This window comes from Chiloscyllium plagiosum, unplaced genomic scaffold (assembly GCF_037043375.1).
Source record: "Chiloscyllium plagiosum isolate Xiang-an unplaced genomic scaffold, Cpla_swu_hap1 HiC_scaffold_35, whole genome shotgun sequence".
Classification (NCBI taxonomy): domain Eukaryota; kingdom Metazoa; phylum Chordata; class Chondrichthyes; order Orectolobiformes; family Hemiscylliidae; genus Chiloscyllium; species Chiloscyllium plagiosum.
Window position 1 is genome coordinate 10,206,652 of NW_028270173.1, and position 27,693 is coordinate 10,234,344.

The 27,693-nt window shown below is 42.5% G+C and overlaps 1 protein-coding gene across 6 annotated transcripts in view; it reads left to right on the forward strand.

The window, feature by feature from the left end:
* The window catches only part of tmem268 (transmembrane protein 268), a 43,430-nt gene that overhangs the window by 13,023 nt on the left and 2,714 nt on the right, over positions 1–27,693 (forward strand). For 3 of the 6 annotated variants that reach the window (XM_043678254.2, XM_043678255.2, XM_087979213.1), the window contains exons 2-10: positions 2,751–2,954; positions 5,780–5,860; positions 7,470–7,579; positions 10,739–10,846; positions 13,670–13,831; positions 19,221–19,331; positions 20,799–20,888; positions 21,673–21,870; positions 24,153–26,638. In XM_043678254.2, coding sequence (XP_043534189.2) covers positions 2,855–2,954; positions 5,780–5,860; positions 7,470–7,579; positions 10,739–10,846; positions 13,670–13,831; positions 19,221–19,331; positions 20,799–20,888; positions 21,673–21,870; positions 24,153–24,326 — 1,134 coding nt within the window. In that variant the 5' untranslated portion in view covers positions 2,751–2,854 and the 3' untranslated portion in view covers positions 24,327–26,638. Of the gene's footprint in view, positions 1–2,672; positions 2,955–5,779; positions 5,861–7,469; positions 7,580–10,738; positions 10,847–13,669; positions 13,832–19,220; positions 19,332–20,798; positions 20,889–21,672; positions 21,871–24,152; positions 26,639–27,693 lie in introns of those variants that run through there. The other 3 variants (XM_043678251.2, XM_043678253.2, XM_087979214.1) reach the window with 2 other exon arrangements.

Below are 27,693 nucleotides of genomic sequence, written 5' to 3' on the forward strand. Positions count from 1 at the left end.
AGGAAGGAGATCAGAATTGCACGCAATATTCCAAAAGTGGCCTAACCAATGTCCTGTACAGTCGCAACCTGACCTCCCAACTTCTGTACTCAGTACTCTGAAAGCATACCAAACACCTTCTTCACTATCCTATTTACCTACGACTCCACTTTCAAGGAGCTATGAACCTGCACTCCAAGGTCTCTTTGTTCAGCAACACTCCCTAGGACCTTACCATTACCGGTGTGGACTCATTGGGCCGAAGGGCCTGTTTCCACACTGTAGGGATTCTGTTCTATGAATCTATTAAGGGGGAAGTGTATTGTGTGTGGTCATGATGTTTGATATATTTCGCACTTTATCCAGAACTGCAATCTTTTTTAAAAATTAAACTACGTTTTTGTAAGAAACTAAAGCACATTTACTTATTATAAAACAAAATGTGAGCTGATGGGAGGAATGCAATGAGAATTCAGGTCAATAAGACTCAGTCATTCATTGGTATGTTGATTTAAGCATATCCCATGGCATTTTCATAATCTTGACAACTCTTGGTGCCTGCTTGCAACAGCGTGCATTTATATAGCACTGTAGATACTTTATTGGGGAGTTATCAAGAAAAGTTTTGCACCAAAAGTGGCGAAAGATGAGGTGAAGGTTTGGCAGATATTAAATTAACTGGGAGTAGTTACAGCACTTGCTGCAAGAGGGATGTCAGTTTTTAAATCAAGTTATTTATTGAGTCCATGATATTTGAGTTGCAATGTTTACAATTAGGCAGTACAGGGTGGCATGAGTGTGTTTCTGTGTGAGAAAGATTAGACTTCATCCAAGAAGCTTTATTTTGCATGTGTGCATTTCTTTCAGAACTGTTGTTGGATCTCTGGCAAATTTTCAAAATCAAAATTAATTTCATAAACAAATGATTGAGTCTTGTTGACCTGAATTCTCATTCCTTTCCTCCCATCAGCACGCATATTAAGAAAATTTGCTCTCTCTTTCTTACAGCATTGTAATTTTAATTTTAATAGTTACCTGTTACTTGCCAGCAGATTGCCAGATTTACCAAATTACTTTTGGTCACTTCCTGTGGTGGGATTTGAATTCTGAGTCCTCTAATTACTCTGCTACCTGTAAAGAGGTTTGACGAACCACTCAATTGGAAAAGGTTATTACCAGGGTAATACCAGGGTACCTTTTCAGGGTAACCAGATAAAAGTAATGAAGACAGCTTTTTTTGATGCTGCCAAAGTCCCTAGAACAAATGAACTGAAATCAAATCCTTTTAAACTGAAGGGAAGACATGATTAGGCCCAATGAATCAGATAGTTTATTGATACTCATGAAGAATGGGGGAAAGACCAAAATGAAATTTAATATTGCAGTGTCACCAATGTATCCATTAGTATAACCCAAAATGTACAGTAAGAATATAGAGCGGTTGAGGCACTTGCTGTTGGAAAGAAGCCATATTAACATGAGAGGGAACTGATTATAAGTGGCTTTGCTGATGATGTGTGATGAAAAATCTCGTACAAAGTAGAAATACTTTGGACCTGTTGAGCTAATTGGCTTGCTTACAGGCTGTACATGCTATGCATTTTCAAACAGTTTCATTCTTTCATAGTTTTTGAATTGACAGTTCACTGTCTGGATGATAGTTGCTCTAATGAAACATAAATGAGAAATACTTGAGTGTTTTAAACAACTGCAGAATTTGTTGTGTACATCAAGAATTGGTGGTGGTGTGTCACCATATAATAACAGAAGGGGATCCAGATGACATTGACTAGAGCGAGAGGAAGGTCCAATTTTTCCATCCATGCACTGGGGAGATAATATGGATCAAAAATTGTACATTGCGAGTCTGTGATCTTTCCAGCCATTAAAATTAATGGTCAGTAAATCGCAGTCTCTGATGCAGTACTCCCAACAGGGATCCTCGGCACAAGACAAGAGTACTAAAATAAAATAAATCTTAACAACATATTCAGCAGTGCATCAGTAGCGTCAGAACTATTTTGCAGCAATGATAGAAATCAAACACAATTCTGAAAGATTTTAAAGCTCCACAGTACAATTTTATGGAGTGACGGGCAGATTTGTGTTCATCAACCGAGCATTTGAGCTTTTTATTCAGATCCATGAAGCTGAGGGAGACATGAACATCAGCAATAGGAGAGAATTTTCAATCTCTGGTTCATTGTTGTTTTGTCCGGAGTCAGAAATGAGTGGTAAGGTGATCTGACAGGTGGGCCTTGGAGCATGAAAAATGATGGGAAGCGTGAGCTGAAACAATTGGCAAGGTTGTGGCTTTAAAGTGAAAATAAACTTGCCACGTGTTAAGAAATGGTGAGATTCTCCTCCCCGTATTCTGTCACTATATCTCATAGCCGCATACCACGGATAGAGTGCATTTGAGTATGATGGAAAGGATGCCTACGTAGAGTTTAAATACTGACACAGACCAGATGGGCTGAATAGCCTGTTTTCAAATTGTGGTTTCTATAATACCTACATAAATGTATCTCTTTGATCACATTTTTGGTCATCTGCCCTAACATCTCCGCTATGGCATCTAAATTCATAATGCTTCTGTGAAGCACCTAGGGACATTTTACTTGTTAAAAGTTCTCATTGTAACCCCCTTCACTTTGGAATATTGTGATCTCATATGGATTTTTTTATTTTAGATTGCAGGTAATCGTGCCTAAGTTGCACCACTGCTGACTCGGCACCTTAATTGTTTCTGGTCATACCTGTTTGTACAGAGTCGTACGTGTGGCACAAAGTGATCCCAGCATTAGTGTCATGCATGATACAGAAACCGAGAACAATCTTGCCCTGCTACACCAGCTCATAGACCCCTGCCATAATGGCGCATGATGACAGTGGCTACAAGATATCAGCAGAACAAGCCTCCTTGATGTCATTTGAAGCAATTGAGGAAGCAGATGTAGTTCACTGGATAAATGGTATGACAGATACACTATTAAACAATGAAATTATTATTTGTCTGAGTGGAAAAGAAACTAAGTTTTGTATTTCTATAACACAGGATACCCTAAAATGATTAATGACCACATTATATCTGAAATGTAGTCACCTTTGTCATAGAAGAAACATGACTACCAGTCAGGAGGCTCCCACAACCACCAATGTAATAATGAACAGGTTGTCTGTTTCAGCAGTGTTGATGAAGGAGCAAATATTGGCTCAGGCACCAGGGAGAGCACTCTCTTCAAAGTAGTGCCATGAATCCTTTTCATACAATCCTGTCTGCAGCTGTACTGTCTTCAACACTTTTATGTTTAATATCCACTGTAAAGAGATCACTCCAGCAGTGTAACATTCTCTCAGTGCTGAGCTGGAAATGTCAGCTTGGCCTTGTACTCAACTCTCAGGAGACGGTCTCGATTTTCGTTCACAGGTCGAGAGCATAGAGATGGACTGTTTCCCAACTCCAGAAACGTGACCTGTGTGAACCTAAACTGGAAAGTCGGATTTTTGTTATGAAGTGACAGGGTGATCACGCAATGAGAGCAGATACTACTGGCTGCGATTGCAGGCTGGGTGCAAGGTCTGCCCCATGCACTCAGTTTAATGAAAATAATGAAAGTAAAGCATCTCTCCAGACCTCAACCCTCACACATCTTTTGGCCCACATGCACTTATCATATCTCCATCCATGCCACTTCAAACCCTCCATTCTGCCTTGTGCCCCTCTACCAACCTTCATGGCCCCTTCTAATCCCTATGCCCCGCTCCCCATTCCCTCTTGCTTTTTGATATGTTCCTGTGCACATTATTCTCCATCTTCCCTGTGCTAACTTAGTTCTAACCTGAGTTTCCATCCCCTACCTTTTACACTCTCTGCTCCATGCCCACTCACTCACCGACTGCCCACATTGGGCAAGTTTCAGAAGGCATGCTGACATGTCCAATGTGAAAACATTGAGTCGGCTCAACTAGTATTGATTGGAATTTAGAAGGTTGAGCCAACCTTATTGGAACTTACAAGATTCTTGAAGAGCTTGGCAGGGTAGATGTGAAGATGTTTTTCCACTTGTGGGAAAGTCTAGGACCCAGGGGCATAATCTCAAGATAAGTGGTCGCATATTCAAAGTAGACATGAGGAGGAACGTCTTCTCAGAGGGTAGTGGATCTGTGAAGTTCTTTCCCGCAAAAAGCCATTGAGTTTGTCATTCAACATATTCAAGGCGGAAAGACACATTTTTAATCAGTAAGGGAATCTTAGTATATTTGGAGAAAGCAGGAGAGTGAAGTTGAAAATTATCAGCTCAGTAACAGTCTCATGGAATGGCAGAACAGATTTGATGGGCCACATGGCCTACTTTTGCAGCTGATAAAAAAAATTAAATACGTTGAAATTCCCTCAACTAATCTCTAATCAAAACAAACATTTGTTTTCTAAGTTCTTTGGCAGCTTTAACAGTTTCACGGCTTCAACAATTCATTGAAAGCTTCGACAGTTCCAATGGGTCAATGTACTTTTAAGGCAAAGGCATGTATACTTTTAACAATCCCAGAGTGCATCTGACCCATCTCCCCTAATGGAATCTGACCCCTACTAAGCCTTCCAGCTTCCTACTACCTCACCCCGGAGTGCCCTGCGATCGAATCCACCAGGGTAAACCCAGTCCTTCAAAGGAAATCGTTACTTTCAGAAATTGGTTCCTTAATGTAGACCTGCTCTGAGCTGGTGATCTCTGCACACTTTGGTGTTCCCACTGTCTGGAACCCAAACTAGGATTTAAAGAGGAACAGCTGACCATTTAAATGTCAAACTTTGGATACGTTTAGTCCAGGATGTTCCCAAACCCCCACACACACAAAAGTCATAGTGTGAGGGACCCAGGTTTGACTCCACCCTCAGACAATTACCTGTGCGGAGTTTACACATTTTCCCCGTGTCTGCTTGAGTTTCCTCCGAGTACTCCAGTTTCCTCCCACAATCCAAAGATGTGCAGGTTAGATGAGTTGACCATGGGAAGTGCAGGGTTACAGGGATGGGGTAGACCATAAGACCTAGGAACGGAAGTAAGGCCATTCGGCCCATCGAGTCCACTCCGCCATTCAATCATGGCTGATGGGCATTTCAACTCCACTTACCCGCATTCTCCCCGTAGCCCTTAATTCCTTGTGACATCAAGAATTTATCAATCTCTGCCTTGAAGACATTTAGCGTCCCAGCCTCCACTGCACTCCGCGGCAATGAATTCCACAGGCCCAGGTAGGAAATGTGTCTGGGTGGGATGCTAAATGTTCGGACAATTCGTGTGGACTCGATGGGCCGAATGGCCTGCTTCCACGTTATAGGGATTCTAAGAATCTGTCAGGGCTGAATTGATATTCCAAATGTTTCCCCTAGACCTGATGACTTTTCACCTCCTTGCTTAGCAAGAATCTATTCATCTCCGCCTCAAGAATATTTAAAGACTTTGCTTTCACCACTTTTATGAGTTACAAACAAGGGTAAGTAATGTGGTCCCAAAGCCTGTTCTGCCACTTAGTAAGATCATGGCTGATTTGATTGTAATCTCAGCTCCACATTTCTCTTCCTTCCTCTGATCACCTTTCACCCCCCCTTGTTTACCAAGAATCTATCTGTCTTTGCAACAAAAGCACCCAAAGACTGCTTCCACTACCTTTAGAGGAAGACTTTCAATATTTCACAATCCTCAGAAAAAGTATTTCTGCTGTGTAATCTCAACGTGGCTATTTCATAACTCCCACCTAGAAAGTTACAGTCGCTGAAGAAATTATTTTTGTGTCTCAGATCCGAATGGACCGGGCATCCTTAGTCGAAATAATAGCACAAATGAATCAGAACTGTACAGCAGCCCTTCTGAGAGAACAGGTGAGTCCTGAAATGTATTTTGGAGTTTTGAGAGCAAGCTGATGGCACTCCTGAGGCTGTTTCACTTGGGGAACTGAGTAAAAACAACCGAGAGCTTGGAAAGTTAATTCTGCACATAGCAATATAACCTGAAGCAAGAGCTCCAGGTTTTTCAGCTGATCTCAGTGGGTGGCAAGAGAAGTGTATTTGAGCTTATGCACTCCTGAACACATTGCGGCATTCAGGAATAGAGGGGTGATGGCCTCGTGATATTATCTCTAGACCACTAATCCAGGAAACCAAGAAATGTTCTGGCAATCTGGATTCAATTCCTGCCATGGTAAATGGTGGAACTTGATTTCAATAAAATTCTGGAAATAAGAGTCTAATGACAACCATACACCAACTGTCAATTGTCAGATAAATACTATCTACAGTGTAGTTTACTAATGACCTCGAGGGATGGAAGCTGCCATCTTTACTGGGTCTGGCCTATATATGACCCCATACCCACAGCAATGTGGTTCATTCTTTGTTCCTGTCTGGGGAATTATGGATGGGCAAAAACGCTGGTTAAGTCGGTGACATTTATATCCTATGAATACAACCAACCATGGCAGCACGGTGGCTCAATGGTTAGCACTGCTGCCTCACAGCACCAGGGTCCCAGGTTCAGTTCCAGCCTTGGGCGACTGTCTGTGTGGAGTTTGCATGTTCTCCCCATGTCTGCGTGGGTTTCCTCCCACAGTCCAAAGATGTGCACGTTAGGTGAATTGGCCATGCTAAATTGCCCGTAGTGTTAGGTGCATTAGTCAGAGGGAAATGGGACTGGGTGGGTTACTCTTCAGAGGGTCTGTGTGGACTTATTGGACTGAAGGGCCTGTTTCCACACTGTAGGGAATCTAAAAAAAAAACCTGTTGGAAAAGTGTGAGTACAGAACAGATGGTCTTGGAACAAAGACTTTTTTTCCCTGTATGTATTATTTTCAAGGGATGGCTGCTTGGTCAGGATGCATGAGATTTGATAACCATCAAGAAACCAATGACATTGGACAAGAGGGAAAGGGGGGCAGTTGGAGAGAAGAAACTCAAGCAGTTTTGAAATACCAGAATACAACGACGGTGTTCTGCCTGTCGGGAAACTGAATAGAGTGTATTTTTTCATTTAAAACCAAATTGAAATTAGTCGGGAGAATATCGCTGCAATGATCCCAAGATGGGCAAATTAACAGTGATTCTTGAGATTCTGAGAGTGTTTTAAGTGCTTAACCTTGAATCAATCCCTTAATGAAAACTGGACATTCGGTGCTCCCCAATAAAGTGACCACTAATTGGAATATAAGTTCTGCTTGTGCTTTTGTTATACACTTCCCACCGACAGTTTACAGTAAAAGCATTAGAAGCAGCAGCAATCCCAGCTCTTCTCTCAGGAGGTGTGTTATGGAAACCATAAAAAAGCAACACTGAGAAAACAAATGGTACTTGCTATAACATGCTGTTGATGCAAGAAGTTTGTTTGAAAACTTTTCACCAGCAAACCATCACTGCTTACAAAATTCCCTCCGTCTCCAGCACACACATTGCTTGCCTAATAACTCAAAGACTAAAATATCCATAATTTCCATTATAGAGTTGTATAATGGCCGCATCCTACTGGTTCTCACTTCCAGTGGCTTCTGGTGGTCTCAGGGGTTCGATCTGGAGTCATGTGAGGAAAATCTTGCCAGATTTGGAGTTCAGGTAACACAGGCTTCACATTAATTCGACAATATTCCTCTTAGCATCCCAAATTATTTTCTCATTTATGTTTGCTTTATCTTTTGCTTACTGCATATTGTTTTATCTGGGAGGGAGGACAGGATGTATTACTTTGCTATAGGTTCCATGATGTTCAGTGCCAATAAATCCCAGTAAAGTATGGTCAGTCACTGATTAACAATGACAAGAATGATGGATAATCTGAATTCTTCTGTTTTATTAATTTCAAGGTTTGTTGGCATTGTCCATGATGAACATAAGCATTTTCGAACATATGTCTCTTTTACAGGTAACAATGGAGAAAATTAACAAAAATTAAAATGATTCCACAGTGTCCGCTTGCTGCAGACCACACATATGTCATTCCTCAGGGTTTATATGCAGGATTTTCTATCTAAGTGTTTACATAGGCAGTTTCAATGTTAAATGTTAACAAAAAGCATGATCAATGATTACAATAGCAAGTGCATAAATATGCAAAATGTTTTACAATATGCATACACACGATAAGATATCAGCTAAAACAAGCAAAGTCCAAGACATTTTTGTTTATTGAAGTAATTATCTCCCAAAGAATGGAAGCCTTGTATTTGTTTTTTTTTCACAACTGGACGACATCTGTAAGCTATTGAAGTGCAGTAATGTTGAATATAGAGTCATGACAGCCAATTTGTGCACAGCAAGTTACCACAAGATTAATGGGATAATTTTGTTTTACTTCATTAATTGAGGAATAACTGTGAGCCAGGATGTGAGCTGGGTGATAACTTCCCTACTCTTCCAGAAAGTATTACTGTGCTAGCTATTATGTACATTTAAGAGGGCTGTTGGGAATGGATTCAACATCATCTGATCTGCAGCCCTGCAGTAATCTGAAGTGTTTGCCAGAATTTCTTCTGAGATCTCTGAAGTTGGCCTTTCCAAACAACGCAGATACCTTTAGGATCAAGGGAGTGTCTATTTAAATGGGACTCCCAGTTAACTCGACAAATGGTTTGTGTTGCATTTGAACATTTTTGAAAATTTTAAATGTGAAACTGACAGCTGATTTATCAATCTCTGTTAGGATATAACTCTCCCAATAAGCAAATTCCCGAATTCCACTGTGAGTTTTTCTGTGGGGTGAAGTATTGAGCAGAAAAGCCTTGAGGTACCACTCCAGACTTGTGACAAGATTGATGGAAGGTGAACAAGCAATTGAAAGGTTAACAGGAGTCGGTGGAAATGTGAACTTAAGGTTACTATCAAATCAGTCCTGATCCTATTGAATGGCAGTGCAGACTTGAGGGGCTGAATGGCCTACTCCTGTTACTGATTTGTATCTGTAAAAATGCTTAGCTGAAAAGGATGCGCATATTTCAGAATGATGTACCCCAGAGATCCAAGAGATGGTACATCATAAGTATATTCAAGACAAGGATGGATTTTTGGACACAAAGGGAAGTCTGGTATTACAGGAACCTGATGGGAAAGTGTCATTGAGGTAGAAGATTAGCCATGCCTTGAATGGTCAAGCAGGCTCAAAGGACTGAATGAACTACAGCCTTTTCAATTTCATAGTACGCAGAGTGAGAGGATAACTAAATAAGCCAGAGCCACGAAGGATGTGATGGTTATTGCCCTTGATTGGGAAGAAGTGGTTGATGGACTGTTATTCCAACGACAGTGTGACGTGCGCAGCCACAGAAACATTACAGCACAGGAAAGCCAGCTGAATAAACTAGCTGCCCGTTCTCATTCAACTTTCCAGCATCTAGTCCATGCCTTGCATTTCCAGTTACAGAACCAGATTTCCTTTAAGTGAGTTGATGGTTCTTGCTTCAGGCTCCAAACTGGGCAGAGAATTCTCGACAACCACCCCCCTGAGGATGCAGCCGTTCCCTCTGACTCTTCTGTTGGTCACTTTAAATCTATAACCCCAGAGATTGGCCTTTCCGATAAGAGAAACAGGACTTCCCCAGCCACCTTATCCAAAACCCACATTATACCTCAATTAACTAAACCTCCTCTTTGTAGGGAAAATAATTTGAGCTTCCCCAATTTTTCCTTAAAACTGCAATTTTCATAAGGAATGAGACACTGCAAAATATGAAAGGAGGCTTCTAACGTTGGCTTGTTCCTCATTAAATGTTACTTTCTGAATTGGTGAGACATCTAGTTGATTCTAAATATAGCCTTGTTTCTGGTTTATTCCACAGGAGAAATCACAGTTCATTCACCCATGCTGTGTTTTGCAACAGCATGACGTTTGGGTTCAGCTTGCAACATGTGAACTGTGATGATTTTTATCTTCCCTTTTTGCTCTTATCCATCTCCTTGAACTTAAACAGAATGATTCATGTAATGTAAAACGGCTTGACGCGCTTCACAGAGGCATCACCAAATAAAATTAGATGAGTTTGGGGAAGCACTTTTACATTTGAAGTGTTTTAAAAGAGGAAAGGGAGGCAGAGAACTGGGGAGGTGCAGAGGAAGAATGCCAGGTCTTGGGGCTCAGGCAGCTAATGGCACAGCCACCACCAGTAGAACAATTTAAAAATGTGCATGCACAAGGAAGAGGAGGTGGAGGGCTACAGATCTCGAGTAATTTCTGATCTGCCTGGGGTCGGGGAGTCCAGAACCAGAAGGCATAGGTTTAGGGTGAGAGGGGAAAATAAAAGAGACCTAAGGGGCCACTTTTTCAGAGGGTGGTACGTGTATGGAATGAGCTGCCAGAGGAAGTGGTGGAGGCTGGTACAATTGCAACATTTAAGAGGCATTTGGATGGGTATATGAATAAGAAGGGTTTGGAGGGATATGGGCCGGGTGCTGGCAGGTGGGACTAGTTTGGATTGGGATATCTGGTTGGCATGGACGAGTTGGACCGAAGGGTCTGTTTCCATGCTGTACATCACTATGACTCTATTACTCTATCTGCAGTAAGAAGGCAGTAAAAAAATTGAACAAAGTGCATAACTAAGATGAGCTTTCAGTTCTGAGGGCCAAGGTAGGTCGATGAGCATGTGAGTGATGTATAAACAGTACTTAGAGTGAATTAGGAAATTCTGGCATCTAGGTAGAACATTGAAGATGAAACCATTATATTTTTTCTCTCTCTCCCTGTCTCTCTCTCTCTCCCTGGCATGATTTCCTGCTGCACAGGTGCCACCAGAAGATTATGAGCTGCCCATTCGAGCATCCCTAATGAGCACAGAAGTAAGACGATACATGTATTTCAGTTCCACTGGCTTCATGATGCTGCTTGCACCAGTAAGTGATCCTGCATTTCCTGTTGACTTCCAACCCCTTTGAAATGAGATAGATCTAAGTAATAGGTGAAATGCTTTGTATGGATTTCTATGCATTTCTTTTTAACTATGACTTGATTATAATTGGGAATGTAAGGTGAGCATGGTTCCTATTTCCAGTTTCCATTACCAATCCACTTTTCCTGGGATAACAATGATTTGTGCCCTGTATCTTGTGATAAAGTAGTATTGGTTGTCTCTGAGGTCTGTTAAGTTTTTTTTTGTGAGTGACTGTCACTTCTGAACCAGGAGTGTCGCCTTGGTTCCACTGGCAGGTCATGTGCTGTGTATGTAACCAGTAGAAGTCAGTGTGTCGTGAGGAGGTGGTGGTCTAGTTGTATCATCACTAGACTTGTAATCCAGAGATCCAGGTATTGTTCTGGGGACCCAGTATCAAATCATAGCAGACATTGGGAATTTGAATTCAATAAAAATATGGAATTAAGACTCTAATAATGATCATGAAACCATTGCCAGTTGTTGTAAAAATGCATGCGGTTCACTTCATCCTTGAGGGAAGGAAACTGCCATCCTTACCTAATCTGGCCTACACGTGACTCAAGACACTCATCAATATGGTTGATTCTTACCCCACCTCTGGGCAATAAATGCTGGTTGAGCTAGCACCATCTAAATTGCCAAGGCTGGTGACACCAAGACTAACAAAATGCTCCTGTTGAGATCAGGAATGGAAGGTTCCAGACCTGTAACCCTAGACGTTGCCGAGAGACATAAGGGTCAAAGGGTCTTGCACTTATCAGCACTGACTTGCAAGGAACCAAATTTAGAAAGGGAGTATCTGTTTATACAGCAAAAGTGGGTGCTGATTGGTTAGAGCATGGTTGGCATTGAGATACAGCGAGGACTGCTAAATGAATTAGCTGGAAAAAACTCAGACCAGGCTGGGAGATTCCAATTGGTCAGGCAGTGAATAAGCTGGGACTTTTGTCATTCTAGCTTAGGAGTGACCTTTACAGAGGTTTATAAAGTCGTGAGGGACATATATAAGTTGATTAGCAAAGGGCTTTTCCCTGGGGTGGGTAAGTTCAAATCCAGTGGGTATATTTTTAAGGCAAGAGGAAAAAGATTTAAAAGGGACCTGAGGGACAACTTTTTCTCACATATATGAACTTCCTCTGGAAGTTCATATATGGAATGAACTTCCAGAGGAAGTGGTAGATGCAGGTACAATTGCAATATTTAAAAGACGTTGGAATAGAAAAGGTTTAGGTATGGCTCAAACACCGGCAAGTGGGACTAGTTTAGTGTGGGAAACTTGGTCAGCATGGACGAGTTGGTCCGAAGGATCTGTTTTCTTACTGCATGACTCTATAATTCTAATTTTCTCATCCCCCCCAATAGGTAATGATAGATGGTGGGAATTTGGTTTCTCAGACAGTGACTGCTTTCCAGTAAATAGCCCATTTTCCACAGGTGATTCTGGATGGTCATTATCAGCGAGTCATGAAGAAACTGCTGCAGTCAAGCTAAATCCTGCTCATTCTTTCTTTTTTTATGTCTACTTGGACACCTCACTGAAGTAGTTACAGTCAGAAATTAAACTTTTTCCTAGACTATGCCACAAATTCCAAATACGGAGGTGCACTTCAAGTTGAATCTCTGATCTGTGTGGAGTATCATATCACGCAGCTTGTTGTAAAACTCAACTGTCAAACTTAGTCCACGTCAAATGTCTTTTGAACAAAATGTTTTAAGAGAACACATCTATTTTTGATCAAATATAAATTGAAGATAATTTCAATCTCTCTCATAAGGTGACAGAACCAAAGCCTTTGAATATTTTTAAGGCAGAAGTGGGTAGATTCTTGATAAGCAAGAGGTGAAATATTATTGGGTTAAAGGCACGCATGTAGAATAACCAGGTCAGCCATGGTTATACTGAATGGTGGAATAAGTTCAAAGGGCCAATTTGCCCTTTCCTGTTTTGAATTTTTATGTTCAGCTTTAACTTGATTGTCTAAGCAGGAGCCCCACATGATTGGTCAGAACACTGATCCTGATTGGATAAAAATCATTTTCCATTGACTTCAGTGGAGAGTAAAATTGGGTGGAGAGTAAAGCTACATATGCTTGATTTCATAAAATACCCGACCGGCAAGTGATGTTAAAAGCACTCCACTAAATATATTCGTCTCCGAACAGCTGACATGTCAAGTTGCTGAGGATATGAAAATGTTACAGAACAGCAAGATCAGCATAATATCACAAATTTGTTTCATGAGTCCATTTTTTTAAATTGAGAAATTAAGGTGAAGTGGTCTAGTTAATTCAAAAAGGCATTGGATGATTATTTGGATACTTCTGATGTGTAGGGACATTCGATAATAGAGCCGGTACAGGAATTATTGGTCAAATGGCCTCCTCCTGCACCATAATGATTTTGTGATTCACCAATTTAAGGTTTTCACAAATGGCTAGATTGTCATCTAAACCCTTTTGTTTGGAAGAACAGCCTCAGTCATTTCTAATAAGCATTGTATTTAACATTCAAATATTAGGACATGAAGAGGTAAGTTTTAAGGAACATCTACATGAAGAGAGAGAAATAGATTGTTTGGAGGAAATTTCAGAGCTTGAGACCTAGACATCTGAAGGTATAAATTGCAGGGTAAAGTAAGTTAGGAATATGCGAGATACTGGAGCTGGAAGAGGACAGAGAGTTCTGAGGTTTTTGTCCTATTTCGAGTGTTTTGACTCAGTCTTGGATAGGCCAGCAGACTGGTAGGTAGTGCAACCTGTGTAACAGTGGCTGTTGATCTTTCAGGTGTTTTATCTGGCAGTATGGTGTTGTCTCTTCTCAACTTTTCACCTCTACCTGGACCAATACGTGAAGAGCTTTTTCTGGGCTTTCTGCCTTCTAATCAGCACCATCTCTGTACTTCTGACCACCATCCTCCTCCTCCTCCTGCATCGACACAATCAAAAGGTATGAAATAATCCCATGTGTCGTTTCTTGTGAAACCAGTTAAGCATTGATTCTATCGACCTTTATCTGTACAGGTTCTCATCATTTGACATCTGCAAATGCGATTGTTTTTAAATTTCTCTTTCAAGCTGCGTTCAGTACACTTAGCTAAGATGTAGAGTATTAACAGGTCATGTGGGGAGTTGTACTAAGCCTTTCATTGAGAGGTGAAGGAGCTCAGTGCTGAGGGCAGGACTGTGGCATGACAGAACATATGGCACAATGCCTTTAACAACAGGGTAAGGTTTTTTTTCATGTGGTGGCGCATGGGATATACAAACAATCTATAATTTTGTGGCATCTCAGCGCACAGGGGAACTCAGACAACCAATGTGCTTCAAATACAACCTCAAGCATATGACCCCAGCATATATTGGTTTCTTTCAGTAATTGTGTCTTGCAGCACAGATGAAGACCAATCCTGCCTTGATTTCGAAAGGACAATAGGAACCAGTGCTTAGCAAAAGATGGAAACCTCACTTTCCCTTCATTACAACCTGGGCTCTTCAGAATCCTCTTAATTTATTCTTCAACATCGGGAGGCCTACCTCCTCAGCTGACCCCATGCTCACAGTGGTGGTGCCCCATGAGAATGTGGAGTCATCAGATTATAATCATTTTAAATAGTGCAGCAAGCTTGAGGGGCCAAGTGGCCGCCGTCTACTCCTAGCTCAAATCTTCCAACCCTGGCAACATCCTTGTAAATCTTTCTTGAACCCTTTCAAGTTTTTCAACATCTTTCCGATAGAAAGGAGACCAGAATTGCACGCAATATTCCAACAGTGGCCTAACCAATATCCTGTACAGCCGCAACATGTCCTCCCAACCCCTGTACTCAATACTCTGACCAATAAAAGAAAGCATACCAAATGCCGCCTTCACTATCCTATCTACCTGCGACTCCACTTTCAAGGAGCTATGAACCTGCACTCCAAGGTCTCTTTGTTCAGCAACACTCCCTAGAACCTTATCATTAAGTGTATAAGTCCTGCTAAGATTTGCTTTCCCAAAATGCAGCACCTCGCATTTATCTGAATTAAACTCCATCTGCCACTTCTCAGCCCATTGGCCCATCTGGTCAAGATCCTGTTGTAATCTGAGGTAACCGTCTTTGCTGTCCACAACACCTCCAATTTTGGTGTCAACTGCAAACTTACTAACTGTACCTGTTACGCTTGCATCCAAATCATTTATGTCAATGACAAAAAGTAGAGGACCTCGCACTGATCCTTGTGGCACTCCACTGGTCACAGGCCTCCAGTCTGAAAAACAACCCTCCACCACTACCCTCTGTCTTCTACCCACAAGAAGAAACCCATTGCTCCACATCTTGGTAAAGCTGTATAATTAAATGGAGGCAGTTCAGAGAAATCTCTAAACATGAGATGCACTGACTATTTATGGAAGTGACTGTTGCCATTGCATCTAAGAAAACTTTAGCTACTACAATTTTTATGACCTTAAACTCCGAACAATGTGCTTCAGGATCAGTAAGTTCATGGCAGGATGAACCATAAAGGTAGACCATTTTTAAATGTGCAGAATATCAGAGCTTGTCACTACAGATACAGAGGCACGTCAACTGCCACTCTCTTCCAACCAAACTCATATATTAGGCACCTATAAGTTACACAGGAGTCATGGTAGATCTGCGCAAGAAGACATGTAACATTTTCCTGATTAATCTGACAATGCCTGAAGAGCAGAAGTCAGGATGATGAGTGAAGAAAGATGAGTATATAAGCAGCAAAAGCAAATTTGTTTCCCATCCCTAATTCCTTTGAGAAGTAGGTGACGACGTCTTAAATTGCTGTAGTCCGTGAAGAGTATTTACACCCACAGTGCTGTTAGGAAGGGAGTTACAGGATTTTGATGAAGTAACAGTGAAGGAACAGCAATACAGTTTTAGATCAGGATGGTATGAGGTTTGGATGCAAACTTGCAGGCAGTGTTATTTCCATGCATCTGCTACCCTATGTGGTAGAGGTCATGGGTCAGAAAGGTGTTGTTTTAGAAGCCTCGGTGAGTTGTAAATTGTACACACTGCTGTCACTGTGCATCACTGGTTGGTTGCTGATCAAGAGGACTGCTTCTTTCGAGATGATATCAAGCTTCTGGCGTATTGTTGGAGCTACCCTCATCCAGGCAAGTGGAGAGTATTCCATTACACTCCTAACTTGTGTCTTGAAAATGCTGGATTAGAGTGGTGCTGGAAAAGCACAGCAGGTCAGGCAGCATCCGAGAAGCAGGAAAATCGATGTTTTGGGGAAATGCCCTTCATCAGGAATAGAGGCAGGGTGCCTGCAGAGTGGAGAGTTAAATGAGAGGGGGGTGGGGGTGGGGAGAAAGTAGCATAGAGTATAATAGGTGAATGGGGGTGGGGATGGAGGTGATAGGTCAGAGAGGAGGGTGGAGTGGATAGGTGGAAAGGAAGATAGGCAGGTAGGACAGGTCATGGGGACGGTGCTGAGCTGGAAGATTGGAGCTGAGGTGAGGTGAGGGAAGGGGAAATGAGGAAACTGGTGAAATCCACATTGATGCCCTGGGGTTGAAGTGTTCCGAGGTGAAAGATGAGGCGTTCTTCTTCCAGGCGTCGGGTGGTGAGGGAGTGGAGGTGGAGGAGGCCCAGGACCTGCATGTCCTCGGCTGAATGGGAGGGAGAGTTGAAATGTGGGGCTACGGGGCGGTGGGGTTGATTGGTGCGGGTGTTCCGGAGATGTTCCCTAAAGCGCTCTACTAGGAGGCGTCCAGTCTCCCCAATATAGAGGAGACCGCATCGGGAGCAACGGATACAATAAATGACATTGGTGGATGTGCAGGTAAAACTTTGATGATGTGGAAGGCTCCTTTGGGGCCTTGGATGGACGTGAGGGAGGAGGTGGGGGCACAGGTTTTGCAATTCCTGTGGTGGCAGGGGAGGGTGCCAGGACGGGAAGGTGGGTTGTTGGGGGCATGGACCTGACCAGGTAGTCACGGAGGGAACGGTCTTTGCGGAAGTGGGTGGGGAGGGAAATATATCCCTGGTGGTGGGGTCCGTTTGGAGGTGGCGGAAATGTCGTTGGAAGATGTGGTTTATGCGAAGGTTGGTAGGGTGGAAGGTGAGCACCGGAGGGGGGTTCTGTCCTTGTTACGGTTGGATGGGTGAGGTTTGAGGGCGGAGGTGCGGGATGTGACGAGATGCGTTGGAGGGCATCTTTAACCACGTGGGAAGGGAAATTGCGGTCTCTAAAGAAGGAGGCCAACTGGTGTGTTCTGTGGTGGAACTGGACCTCCTGGGAGCAGATACGGCGGTAGCGGAGGAATTGGGAATATGGGATGGCAGGAGGTAGGGTGGGAAGAGGTGTAATCCAGGTAGCTGTGGGAGTTGGTGGGTTTGTAAAAAATATCAGTGTCAAGTCGGTCATCAATAATGTAGATGGAGAGGCCCAGGAAGGGGAGGGAGGTGTCAGAGATGGTCCAGGTAAATTTAAGGTCAGGGTGAAATGTGTTGGTGAAGTTGATGAATTGCTCAACCTCCTCGCGGGAGCATGAGGTGGCACCAATGCAGTCATCAATGTAGCGGAGGAAGAGGTGAGAAGTGGTGCCGGTGTAACTACAGAAGATGGACTGTTCTAGGTAGCCAACAAAGAGATAGGCATAGCTGGGGCCCATACCGTTGCCCATGGCTACCGCTTTGGTCTGGGTAAAAACAAGGACTGCAGATGCTGGAAACCAGATTCTAGATTAGAGTGGTGCTGGAAAAGCACAGCAGTTCAGGCAGCATCCTGCTCCTTGGATGCTTCCTGAACTGCTGTGCTTTTCCAGCACCACTCTAATCTAGAATCTACCCCTTTGGTCTGGAGGGAGTGGGAGGATTCGAAGGAAAAATTGTTGAGGGTGAGGACTAGTTCAGCCAAACGAATGAGAGTGTCTGTGTAAGGGTACGGTTGGGGACATCAGGAGAGGAAGAAACTGAGGGCTTGGAGGCTCTGGTCATGGCGGATGGAGGTGTAGAGGGATTGGATATCCATGGTGAATATGAGGCGTTGGGGGCCGGGGAAACGGAAGTCTTGGAGGAGGTGGAGGGCGTGGGTGGTGCATTGAACATATGTGGGGAGTTCCTGGACTAGGGGGGAATAGGACAGTGTCGAGGTAGGTCGAGATGAGTTCGGTGGGGCAGGAGTAGGCTGAGACAATGGGTTGGCCAGAGTGGTCAGGCTTGTGGATCTTGGGAAGGAGGTAGAATGCTGGATCAGTGTAGAATTAAATCACTCATCACTGATTTCACAGTTTTTTAACCTGCTCTTATGGACAAAGGATTTAAATGGTTGTTCCAATTAAAATCCAAGTCAATTGCAGTAGTTCGGATATGGATGCTGTGGGATTCGATGATGGTGATGCCACTGAATTTCAAGGAGATCTGGTTAGACTCTCTTGTTGGAGTTGATCATTGCCTGATTGTTGTGTGGTGTGAATATTACTTCTCATAAGACAAAATTCGAATGTGGGTGGCATTTGTCACCCTGACCATTTGGTATTAATAGATGGTTAAAGCAGCAGAGTCATGTGTATGGGACCTCTGAGTTTGTATATGCCAACGCTTATCCCTGCAGCTAAGGTGGGCATGTAAAGCAAGTCAGAAAATAAGTGGAGTTCATAAGAGCAGCAGTGCCAGAAACAGCTTGACTGCCTGCCTGCACAGCCAGGAATGCAGAGACTAAAGGAAAGGAACTTGGCAATTGTACAGAACCTATCAACCTCAGGACATTCCAAAGCACTCCCAGCCAATGGAGTTCCTCTTGAAATATAGTCACTGTTACAATGCACAAAATACAGACGTCACTTGATGCACAGCTCATTTCCAAAAACAGCAATGTGATAATGACCAGATGATCTGATTACTTCTTCAGTGACATTGATGAATATTCCTCTGGGAGAATTCCTCTGCTATTACTTTAAAAATTGAGGCTGTTGGATCTCTTAAACCCACCTCAAGAGGACTTTTGGAGCCTCAGTTTAACATCTCAAGTAAAAGACAGTACCACTGACACTGCAGCATCAACCTGGATGATGTACCCCAAGACTCTCATGTGAACCCCCTGGCTTTGAATCATTTTGTGCAATACACTGAGCCACGTTTGATATTAAAAAACAATGACAGGGGAGAGGGATTTTGAACAAGCACACAGACAGTAATTTCAACCCTTTTAATTATTGAACAGATTCTGAACATTTGGGTTGAACTCCAAGACCCAGTACTTGTGTACACACGAGACAAATTTATCAGAAAGATTAACTGATGTTAGGCTAGAGTTTCAAATGCTAACCAAGTGGTTCTCTTTTTAAAATGTAATTAAACTCCATTTTACAGATTAATGTGAACACAGATATGCGACTCATCTGGGCCAATGAGAACCTTGTGAAGCACAACATTTTGGTTGGCGTTTTGGATGTAACAAAACATTGCACAAGTATGCTTCATGTATCCTTTCCAGAAACTGGAATGGTTTTTAAAAGCTTTATTTCTAACCCTGTCATGGCTTGGGGGTGCTGAAGGCTTTAGGTATTCAGTTACAGAATGATACTGAGTGAGGATCTTCTGGAAGGATTAAGGAAGCTGGGTTAGTTCTTCATTGCGCAGGGAAAGCCTACAGGAGGAGATTTGCTAGAAGTGTTTAACATCATGGCAAATTTGATGGACTGTTTGAAATAGCACTTTTCAATGGCAAAATATACAGATTTAAGGTAAGCAAGGTCACGCCTTTTCCAAATGAAGGCCACAGAGCTGTGGAGTTAATAAGCTGGAAAGAATAAACTAAATTGGTAGACCACCTTCCTCTATTTATTTTTACGAATTGTTATGTAGTAGCCCATCATGCCCGCACCAGTTCTATGACTTTTCTAACTTTTCACCATGTGCCTGCAAACCATTTCAGTACAGTACTTTCTTGAATGTGTCAGTTGAACCCGCCTCCACCATATTTCCAGGCAGTGCTTTCATACCCTACTTGCTGTATGAATAAGATTTTGCTCACATATCTTTTGCCCATCATATTAAATGCTTGCCCTCTCTTTCTTTCTTTTTTTTTTCTTTTCTACTTTCTCTCCCTAGCTACACTGTTCAGCCCACTTATAATTTTGAAAACCTCTATCAAGTGACCTCTCAGCTACCCCCTTTCTAGTGAGAATAGTCCTAACTTCTTAAACCTGTCTTCATAACTGATGTTTCTCATTTCTGGAATCATTCTTGTAAATTACTTCTGCACAGTCTCCAATACGTTGGCATCTTTCCTATAATGTGGTACCCACATGTACCCAATACTCCAGCTGACGTCTAACAAGTGTCTAGTACAAGTTTAGAATCACCTCCTGGCTCTTGTACTCCATGTCCCTATAAATAAAGCTGCAGATACTCTATGCTTTATTTACTGCTTTCTCTACCTGACCTGCCACCTTCAATAATCTGTGCACAAATATACTCAGGTCCTTCTCTCTTGCACCCCAGTTAGAATTGTACCCTTTTATTTTTTATCATCTTTCAATATCTTCTGACCAAAGTGCATCATCTTACACTTCACTGGTTTTAAAATTCATCTGGGAGAAAGTGAGGACAGCCGATGCTGGAGATCAGAGTCAAAAAATATGCTGCTGGAAAAGCACAGCCAGTCACGCAGCATCCTGGGAGCAGGAGAGTCGGTGCTCCAAACATAATCTCTCCAGCAATTCCTGATGAAGAGCTTATGCCCGATACATTGACCCTCCTACTCCTCGGATGCTGCCTGACCAGCTGTGCTTTTCCAGCACCATACTTTTTGACTTTAAATTCAGCTGCCACCTATCACTCCAACAATTGGTCAATGGCCTTGCATTTTGTTGGGTGAATTAAGCTCATCAACTAACATGTTCAAGTAAAACCAGTAACAGTTTCCCTTCCTTGACATAGCACCAGCTCTGCTTTGTGTACTTTGATGTTAAGGAGTGTGAGAGGAGACTCGCTTCTCTGCTGGAAGAACGACATCAGACGGGGTCTGGATTTCAGGTAGTGGTTGCTTTCATTCTCTTCTTGCGAATAAAAAACAACTTTTCATTCACTGGGAATGATCCCGCTGTTGGTGCCTGCTTCAGGCTGTCAACTGATCTATTTTTTCACCTCCCTTTCCAGCCTTTTGTGCTCACTTCCTGGTTGCTGTTTGTTTAGCAAGTCGGTTCATTTAGCTTCCTGAGCCCAGCAACTGAATCAGCATTTCGTGCGCTTGCCAGAGAATCTGTGCCAACTTTCAGTTATTTTCATTTGATGGTTTGTTTTGAACAAATGCTATTTTCTTATTGTCACTTTTGAAACATAATTTTGCATTTAAAGGGGCAAAAGACAGTGCATGAGAAACACTGTGGTGGGAGAGTTTACTGAAGGGCAAGTGTACTTAGAAGAAGAATAAGGAGTGATCACACTGAAATGGTTCAGACAATTAAAGGATTTCATTGGGTAAGAGAGGGAGAAAAACCTTTCTCTGGTGGGATAAGTCTAAAACAATGGGGCATAATTTTAAAATCAGAGTCAAACATTCAAGGGTGATATCAACTTCTTCACAGAGTTGTGAAAATCCACAGTCTTCAGCAAAAGGCGGGGCTGCTTGGGACAATTGGATTGTTTTGAGGATCAGTTTTCTTGGGTTAAGGCAGACAAGGATTTGGAGCCAATAATGTCATTGGCAGAACTGACTGGAGCTGAAATGTCTCACTTTCCAAACATCATGTAAATAAGGAACACCTTATCCCTCACCTACTGTGTCCATTTAACTCTTAGATTTTTTTTCAATCAACAGTCCCTTTTGAATCAGAAGCTGGGCCACCTCTGTATTGTCATAGAAACAAATCAATCCAGTCCCCTGACCAACATCAAGGCAGAGTCTGAAGAAACTCCACTACTAGGGAATGATGAGGACAGTCGCCGGAACAGCAATCAACAAACACAGCATGTTTTTAACACACTGACATGCCTTGTGCCTAAAGGCACAGCTAAGGTAATGTGTTTACGTGAATGTATTATCAACCATAGTGTTTTGGTCTCTTGTGTATTGTCACTTTCCTTTGCCCTGCTATTGCCATTTGTACCTTAGGTCCTAAGCTCTGAAATTCTCTCTGGAAACCTCTTCACCTCTTGTTTTCTTGCAGTTGCTCCCTAAAGTCTATCTCATTGTCCAAGCTTTTAACCCACTGCAAATCCGACATCCCAATACCTACATCTGTCACTCAGTGTCAGATGACGTTGGCTAATGTTTCTTGAGATGCTTACCTAAAGGTGTAGTCTAAATGCAAGTCTGTGCTGCGAAGTATCAAGTTTTCAATGTCTGCACAACGTTCATGCTGACTCACAATAACCCTTACTTAGCACGCAAGCTGAAAGGCTTCAGAGTACTTTTCATATCCCCTTGCTGTTCTCCTGTGTCTGACCTTCCAGAAATTTGAGCTAATCCAATATTCTGCTATCTGTGCACTAATCTGTACCAAGATGCTCTTTAAAACCTGTTTGATTAAGTTTGGTCTGTTCATGATTTGTTGGTTCATCATCTTGATTTATGTATCTCCGTGTCATAGCTTTGCTTCAGAATACCTTAGGACATTTCACTACGTTAAAGGAGTGGTATAAATATAAATTGCTGTTGACCAGCTTCACTAAGAAACAAATGATGTGAAATTACTATATTGTTGTTTGTAGGAAGCTTATATGTAAATTCACTGCTGCCTTACAAAGAAGAACATCAAAAATAATTTTGAGGTCTGAAGAAGAAAAGTCAACACATTAACTCTGTTTCTTTCTCCACAGTCACTACCAACACAGACCTGCTGAGTTTCCCTGGCACTTTGTATTTTTTGTTTCTGATCTCCAGCGTTCACAGTGCTATGTTTTTAGTTTTTAATTCATTGCTAGGTTTACATAAGAACGAGGAGGAGGCAATGCGAGCCTTTTTTTTTATTTCAAAAATATACTTTATTCATAAAATAATTTGATGGTCTGTACACTTGGTCATGCCATACATATGTAAACATGTACATACAGAGATCAGAATTTATCATTTTTATACAGGTCTGTACATTTTTCAATCATATGCCCATATAATTAGCTGAGGCGTCAGCAGAGCCCAAATGACTGCATGGGCCCCCTGTTCTTCGTTAGGCAGGCAGATGTTACACAGTGGTCTTTCCCCACCGTGCCTTGGCGGCAGCTGCCCCAAGCTTCAGCACGTCCCTCAACACGTAGTCCTGGACCTTGGAATGTGCCAGTCTGCAGCAGGGGTCAACTCCTTCAGCTGGAAGATCAGAGAGCGTCCTTCACCGAGTTGATGATCCTCCAGGCACAGTTGATGTTCGTCTCGGTGTCCCGGGGAACAGGCCGTAGAGCACGGAGTCCCGCGTCACGGCGCTGCTCGGGACGAACCTCGACAAACACCACTGCATTCCTCTCCAGACTTCCTCTGCATAGGCACATTCCAGAAGGAGGTGTGTGACAGTCTCGTCCCCCCCGCATCCACTTCGAGGGCAGCGTGCAGTGCGGCTGAGAGTCCGGGCGTGCATAAAGGATCTCACAGGCAGAGCCCTTCTCACCACCAGCCAAGCCATGTCTTGGTGCTTGTTGGAAAGTTCTGGCGATGAGGCATTCTGCCAAATGGCTTTGACAGTCTGCTCAGGGAACCGCTCGATAGGATCCGCCCTCTCCTTTTCCCGAAGGGTCTCAAGGACACTACGTGCTGACCACTTCCTAATGGACTTGTGGTCAAAGGTGTTTTTCTTCATAAATTTCTCCACGAAGGTCAGGTGATACGGAACGGAGGCAATGCGAGCCTGCTCCACCATTAGGTGCTATCATGGTTAATCTCATCAGCTGCACTTTCCTGTCCATTCCCCATAACCTTTAACCCATTACTCATTAAAAATGTCTACATTTTCCTTTAGATTTGTTCACTCTCTTGTCATCCACTATACCGAAGGGTAGTGAATTCCACCGATTCACCCACTGTTTTCAATCTGCTACCCATTAGCCCAGGTTTAATTTCACTCTTCCAGGCATGCCCACATTGAAGAAGTTGTACTCTTCTGTCCAATGGGATTTCTGTTTTCAGGTGGTTCACCTTTACTGCTTTCTACTTCCTTTCTAGTGATGGGTACTGTACGTTAAGTTCCAAAAACACTTGATTATTTGTGAACCACATGGGGCTGCAATGAGTGTGTTGCCAGTGTATCAAGGCTATTGACTGTTTCATTTTCTAATATGATTTTTACAAAAAGTTGTTTTCTTTTATTTCAGGAAGTAGCTTATCAGTTGCTGGTTACATACAGTGGACTTTATGTAAAACTACTTGCATCGCAACAGCTTCCTTTCACCAAGTCTTCCATTCATACCAAAGATGCACAAGTTCCCTGCCTTTGTCAGTACATAGCAACTTCAATACTGAACCTGTCAAACTGCGAACTGAAATAATCATCTTCATATCTCTATTTTGCAAACTTCGAACAACTGACATTCTTTCTGGAGGCGACAATATTAGGCCTTGAACACAAATAGATTTAAATCTGTGACCAGGCTGTGTTGTCTATGACTTTGTAACAGCTTTGTGAAAATAATTAATTGAACAACTGCCTCAACCAATGAGCTTTCTCTCCCATGCCTGCAGCTAGCTTGCTCCAAAACAAAGCACAGGTAGGATTTACACAGCAATTGCACATCTGCCTGTTTATCGCAAAGCTGATGACACATCTATTGGAGAAATCCTTCTGAGTCTCAGCATTCCTCCTTTTTTCGTGGGACCTCACACAGTGGATGACTTACCAAAGATTCATGGGCATATTGTTTGCAGTTTTCTAATCCCTTGATGCTAATGGTGAAAGGTTTTCCAATTAGCGAGTTTTGAGAAAATTTGTAGCTCAGGTTGAGCTTTTGGATGTAGGTTTGCTCACTGAGCTGCAAGGTTCATTTCCAGGCATTTTGTTACCTTACTAGGTAACATCTTCAGTGGACCTCATGCAAAGCAATGCTGAAAATTCCTGCTTTCTATTTGTATGTTTGCATTTCTTTGGGTTGGTGATGTCATTTCCTGTGGCATCACCTATACCATGTATTCAAAAGGAATGGATACCCAATGAGCTGAAAATGTGTTGCTGGAAAAGCGCAGCAGGTCAGGCAGCATCCAGGGAACAGGAGAATCGACGTTTCGGGCATAAGCCCTTCTTCAGGAATGAGGAAAGTTTGTCCAGCAGGCTAAGATAAAAGGTAGGGAGGAGAGACCTGGGGGAGGGGCGTCAGAAATGTGATAGGTGGAAAGAGGTCAAGGTGAGGGTGATAGGTCAGACTGGGGTGGGGGCGGAGAGGTCAGGAAGAAGATTGGATACCCAATGAACACAGTCCGCTGATTTCTCAGCAACAAACCCAAACAAGCAGACAAAACACGTCCAGAAACACTAGCCACTCTCCCCTACATCAAAGACATCTCAGAAATGACTGCTAGACTATTCAGACCCCTTGGCATCATGGTAGCCCACAATATACTAAAACAGCAGCTAATGACCTTGAAAGACCCTATATAGACAATGAGCAAAACTAACATCGTTTACAAAATACTGTGTAAGGACTGTAACAAATACTATGTTGAACAAACAGGCAGAAAACTAGCCACCAGGATACATGAACACCAACTAGCCACAAAAAGACATGACCCTGTCCCACTAGTATCCTCACATACGGATGAGAAAGGACACCACTTCGACTGGGACAATACATCCATCCTAGGACAAACCAAACAAGACACTCTCACGAGAATTCCCAGAAGCATGGCATTCCAACCGGAACTCTATCAACAATTTAGACCCCATCTAGCACCCCCTGAGAAAAGGGACCGGAAGTGACTTCACCATAGGAAATGACATCACCAACCCAAAGAAACCCAAAGGTATAAATAGAAAGCAGGGATTTTTAGCATTGCTTCACATGAGGTCCACTGAAGATGTTACTTAGTAAGGTAACAAAATGTCTGGAAATGAACCTTTCAGCTCAGTGAGCAAACCTACATCCAATTTTCCACTTGGCCACTCCATTGCATCTGAGCCCCCTGTGTCTGGCACAGGGTTTCAGGTAACTTGGAGATCCACAGATGATATTTGCTGACTTTATTTAAGTGTGTGAATAAATGCTTTGCCACACCTTAGGTTTTCACAGTGAAAATGAACATTTTTTTTTATTTTCAAAGATTTATGAAGAGCTAAGTTTTTTTGGTTTAATGTGTCAAAATTATTTAATGATGTGCAAAAGACAAATCACTATTTTAATAGTGAAAGAGGTTGAAGGAGAGTTGGTGTACTTCTGGTAAAGTAGACCCTGGATAACTCCCTGCTTTTTAGTCTTAAATAAACTTTTTTTTTACCAGCGGTGTTCCTTCATATGATTGATTGTCTGAAGACAAGTTGAGTTGTGCCTGTTAATTTATCGATGGTATGTCATAAATTTCAACCACTATGTGGCCAGATGAAAAGGGTGTATGAGATTAATGATATTCACCACACAATTGAGTAACTAATTACTCAGTTTGGTCTCTCGCGATCATAAGTTCATGAGTGCGATGACGAGGTTGAATCATTTGATCTCTTTTCTGGAAGCACTCAGCACTTCAAGGTGAATCTTTACCCTGTTCCTTGTGTAACACCTGGGAATGGAGGTGCCACATCCATACTTGATTGTTTGTTCCTTCAGCTGCCTACGAATCAGCATTTTAAATAAAAATATGAATTGCTGTTATCAAACAGTCCATGTTCTGTTCTGGAATGTAAGGGTAGATTTTCCAATATCAGAGTGTCACACTGCAGGATGATTGACACTGAAAAGCTTCTTTAGATTTTGAAAATATTGTCATTTGTATGGCTCCTTTCACAACCTCAGGATATCTGACAGGATATCAGACAGTGAAATACATTTCTTTCAGTGCAACCACTGCTAAGAAGAAATGTGGCCTGTTTGTATACAATCCCAGCTTTTACAAACAGCAATACACTAATGACCAGGTATTCAATTTTGATATGGTAGTATGCGCAAGTGTAGGCCTACACTGGATAGAGCTTCCCTGCTCTCTTCCAATAGGCAGTGGAGTTATTTCTGCTCAGCTGATAGATGGGGCGGCGGGTTAGAGACCCTCTTAATGGCTTATTCCAAAAGTGGCACTATTGCCTGCAGCATTCCCTGACTGGTGTCTTGGAAGTGTCAGCCCAGATTTTATACAGTACTTGAACCCATGACCTTCGCTATTTACTAAAAACATCTAAAGAATTCTCAAACTTCTTTCACTCCCCTGCCTACCTCTCCTTCACACTTACTAACACCATATTGTCTTTGCTGGGCATTGGATGTAAATTGGTTAATTGAAAACACAGGTGATTTGGTATGGTTGATATCAGATGAACAATACCACGGGTGCTTTGATGGCAAGGGGCAAAGGCTGTTCAGTTGTGTGCTAACACTTCTAGAAATGAACAGATTTCAAGTTAGATTCACTCTGTAGTGGTAGTGTCCCTACCTCTGAGCCAAGGGACCAAGTTCAAGTTCCACTTGCTTCCAGAGATACGTAATAACATCCCTGAACAGATAGTTTAAACTTGGTATTTTAAAACAATTTGAGCCAAAAGGTATCTATCACAACGTCCAGAGCCAGCTGCAAGACTCCCTGCAATTTTTCAGACTCTTTGCCCTGGCTGTGTCCTCACTGCCTTCCCAAGCCACTCATTAAGATACAGCTTTGACTAAACCTTTCCTTACCTACCTAGATATTTCATCATATGGCTTGGTGTTAAAAATTTTATTCAAC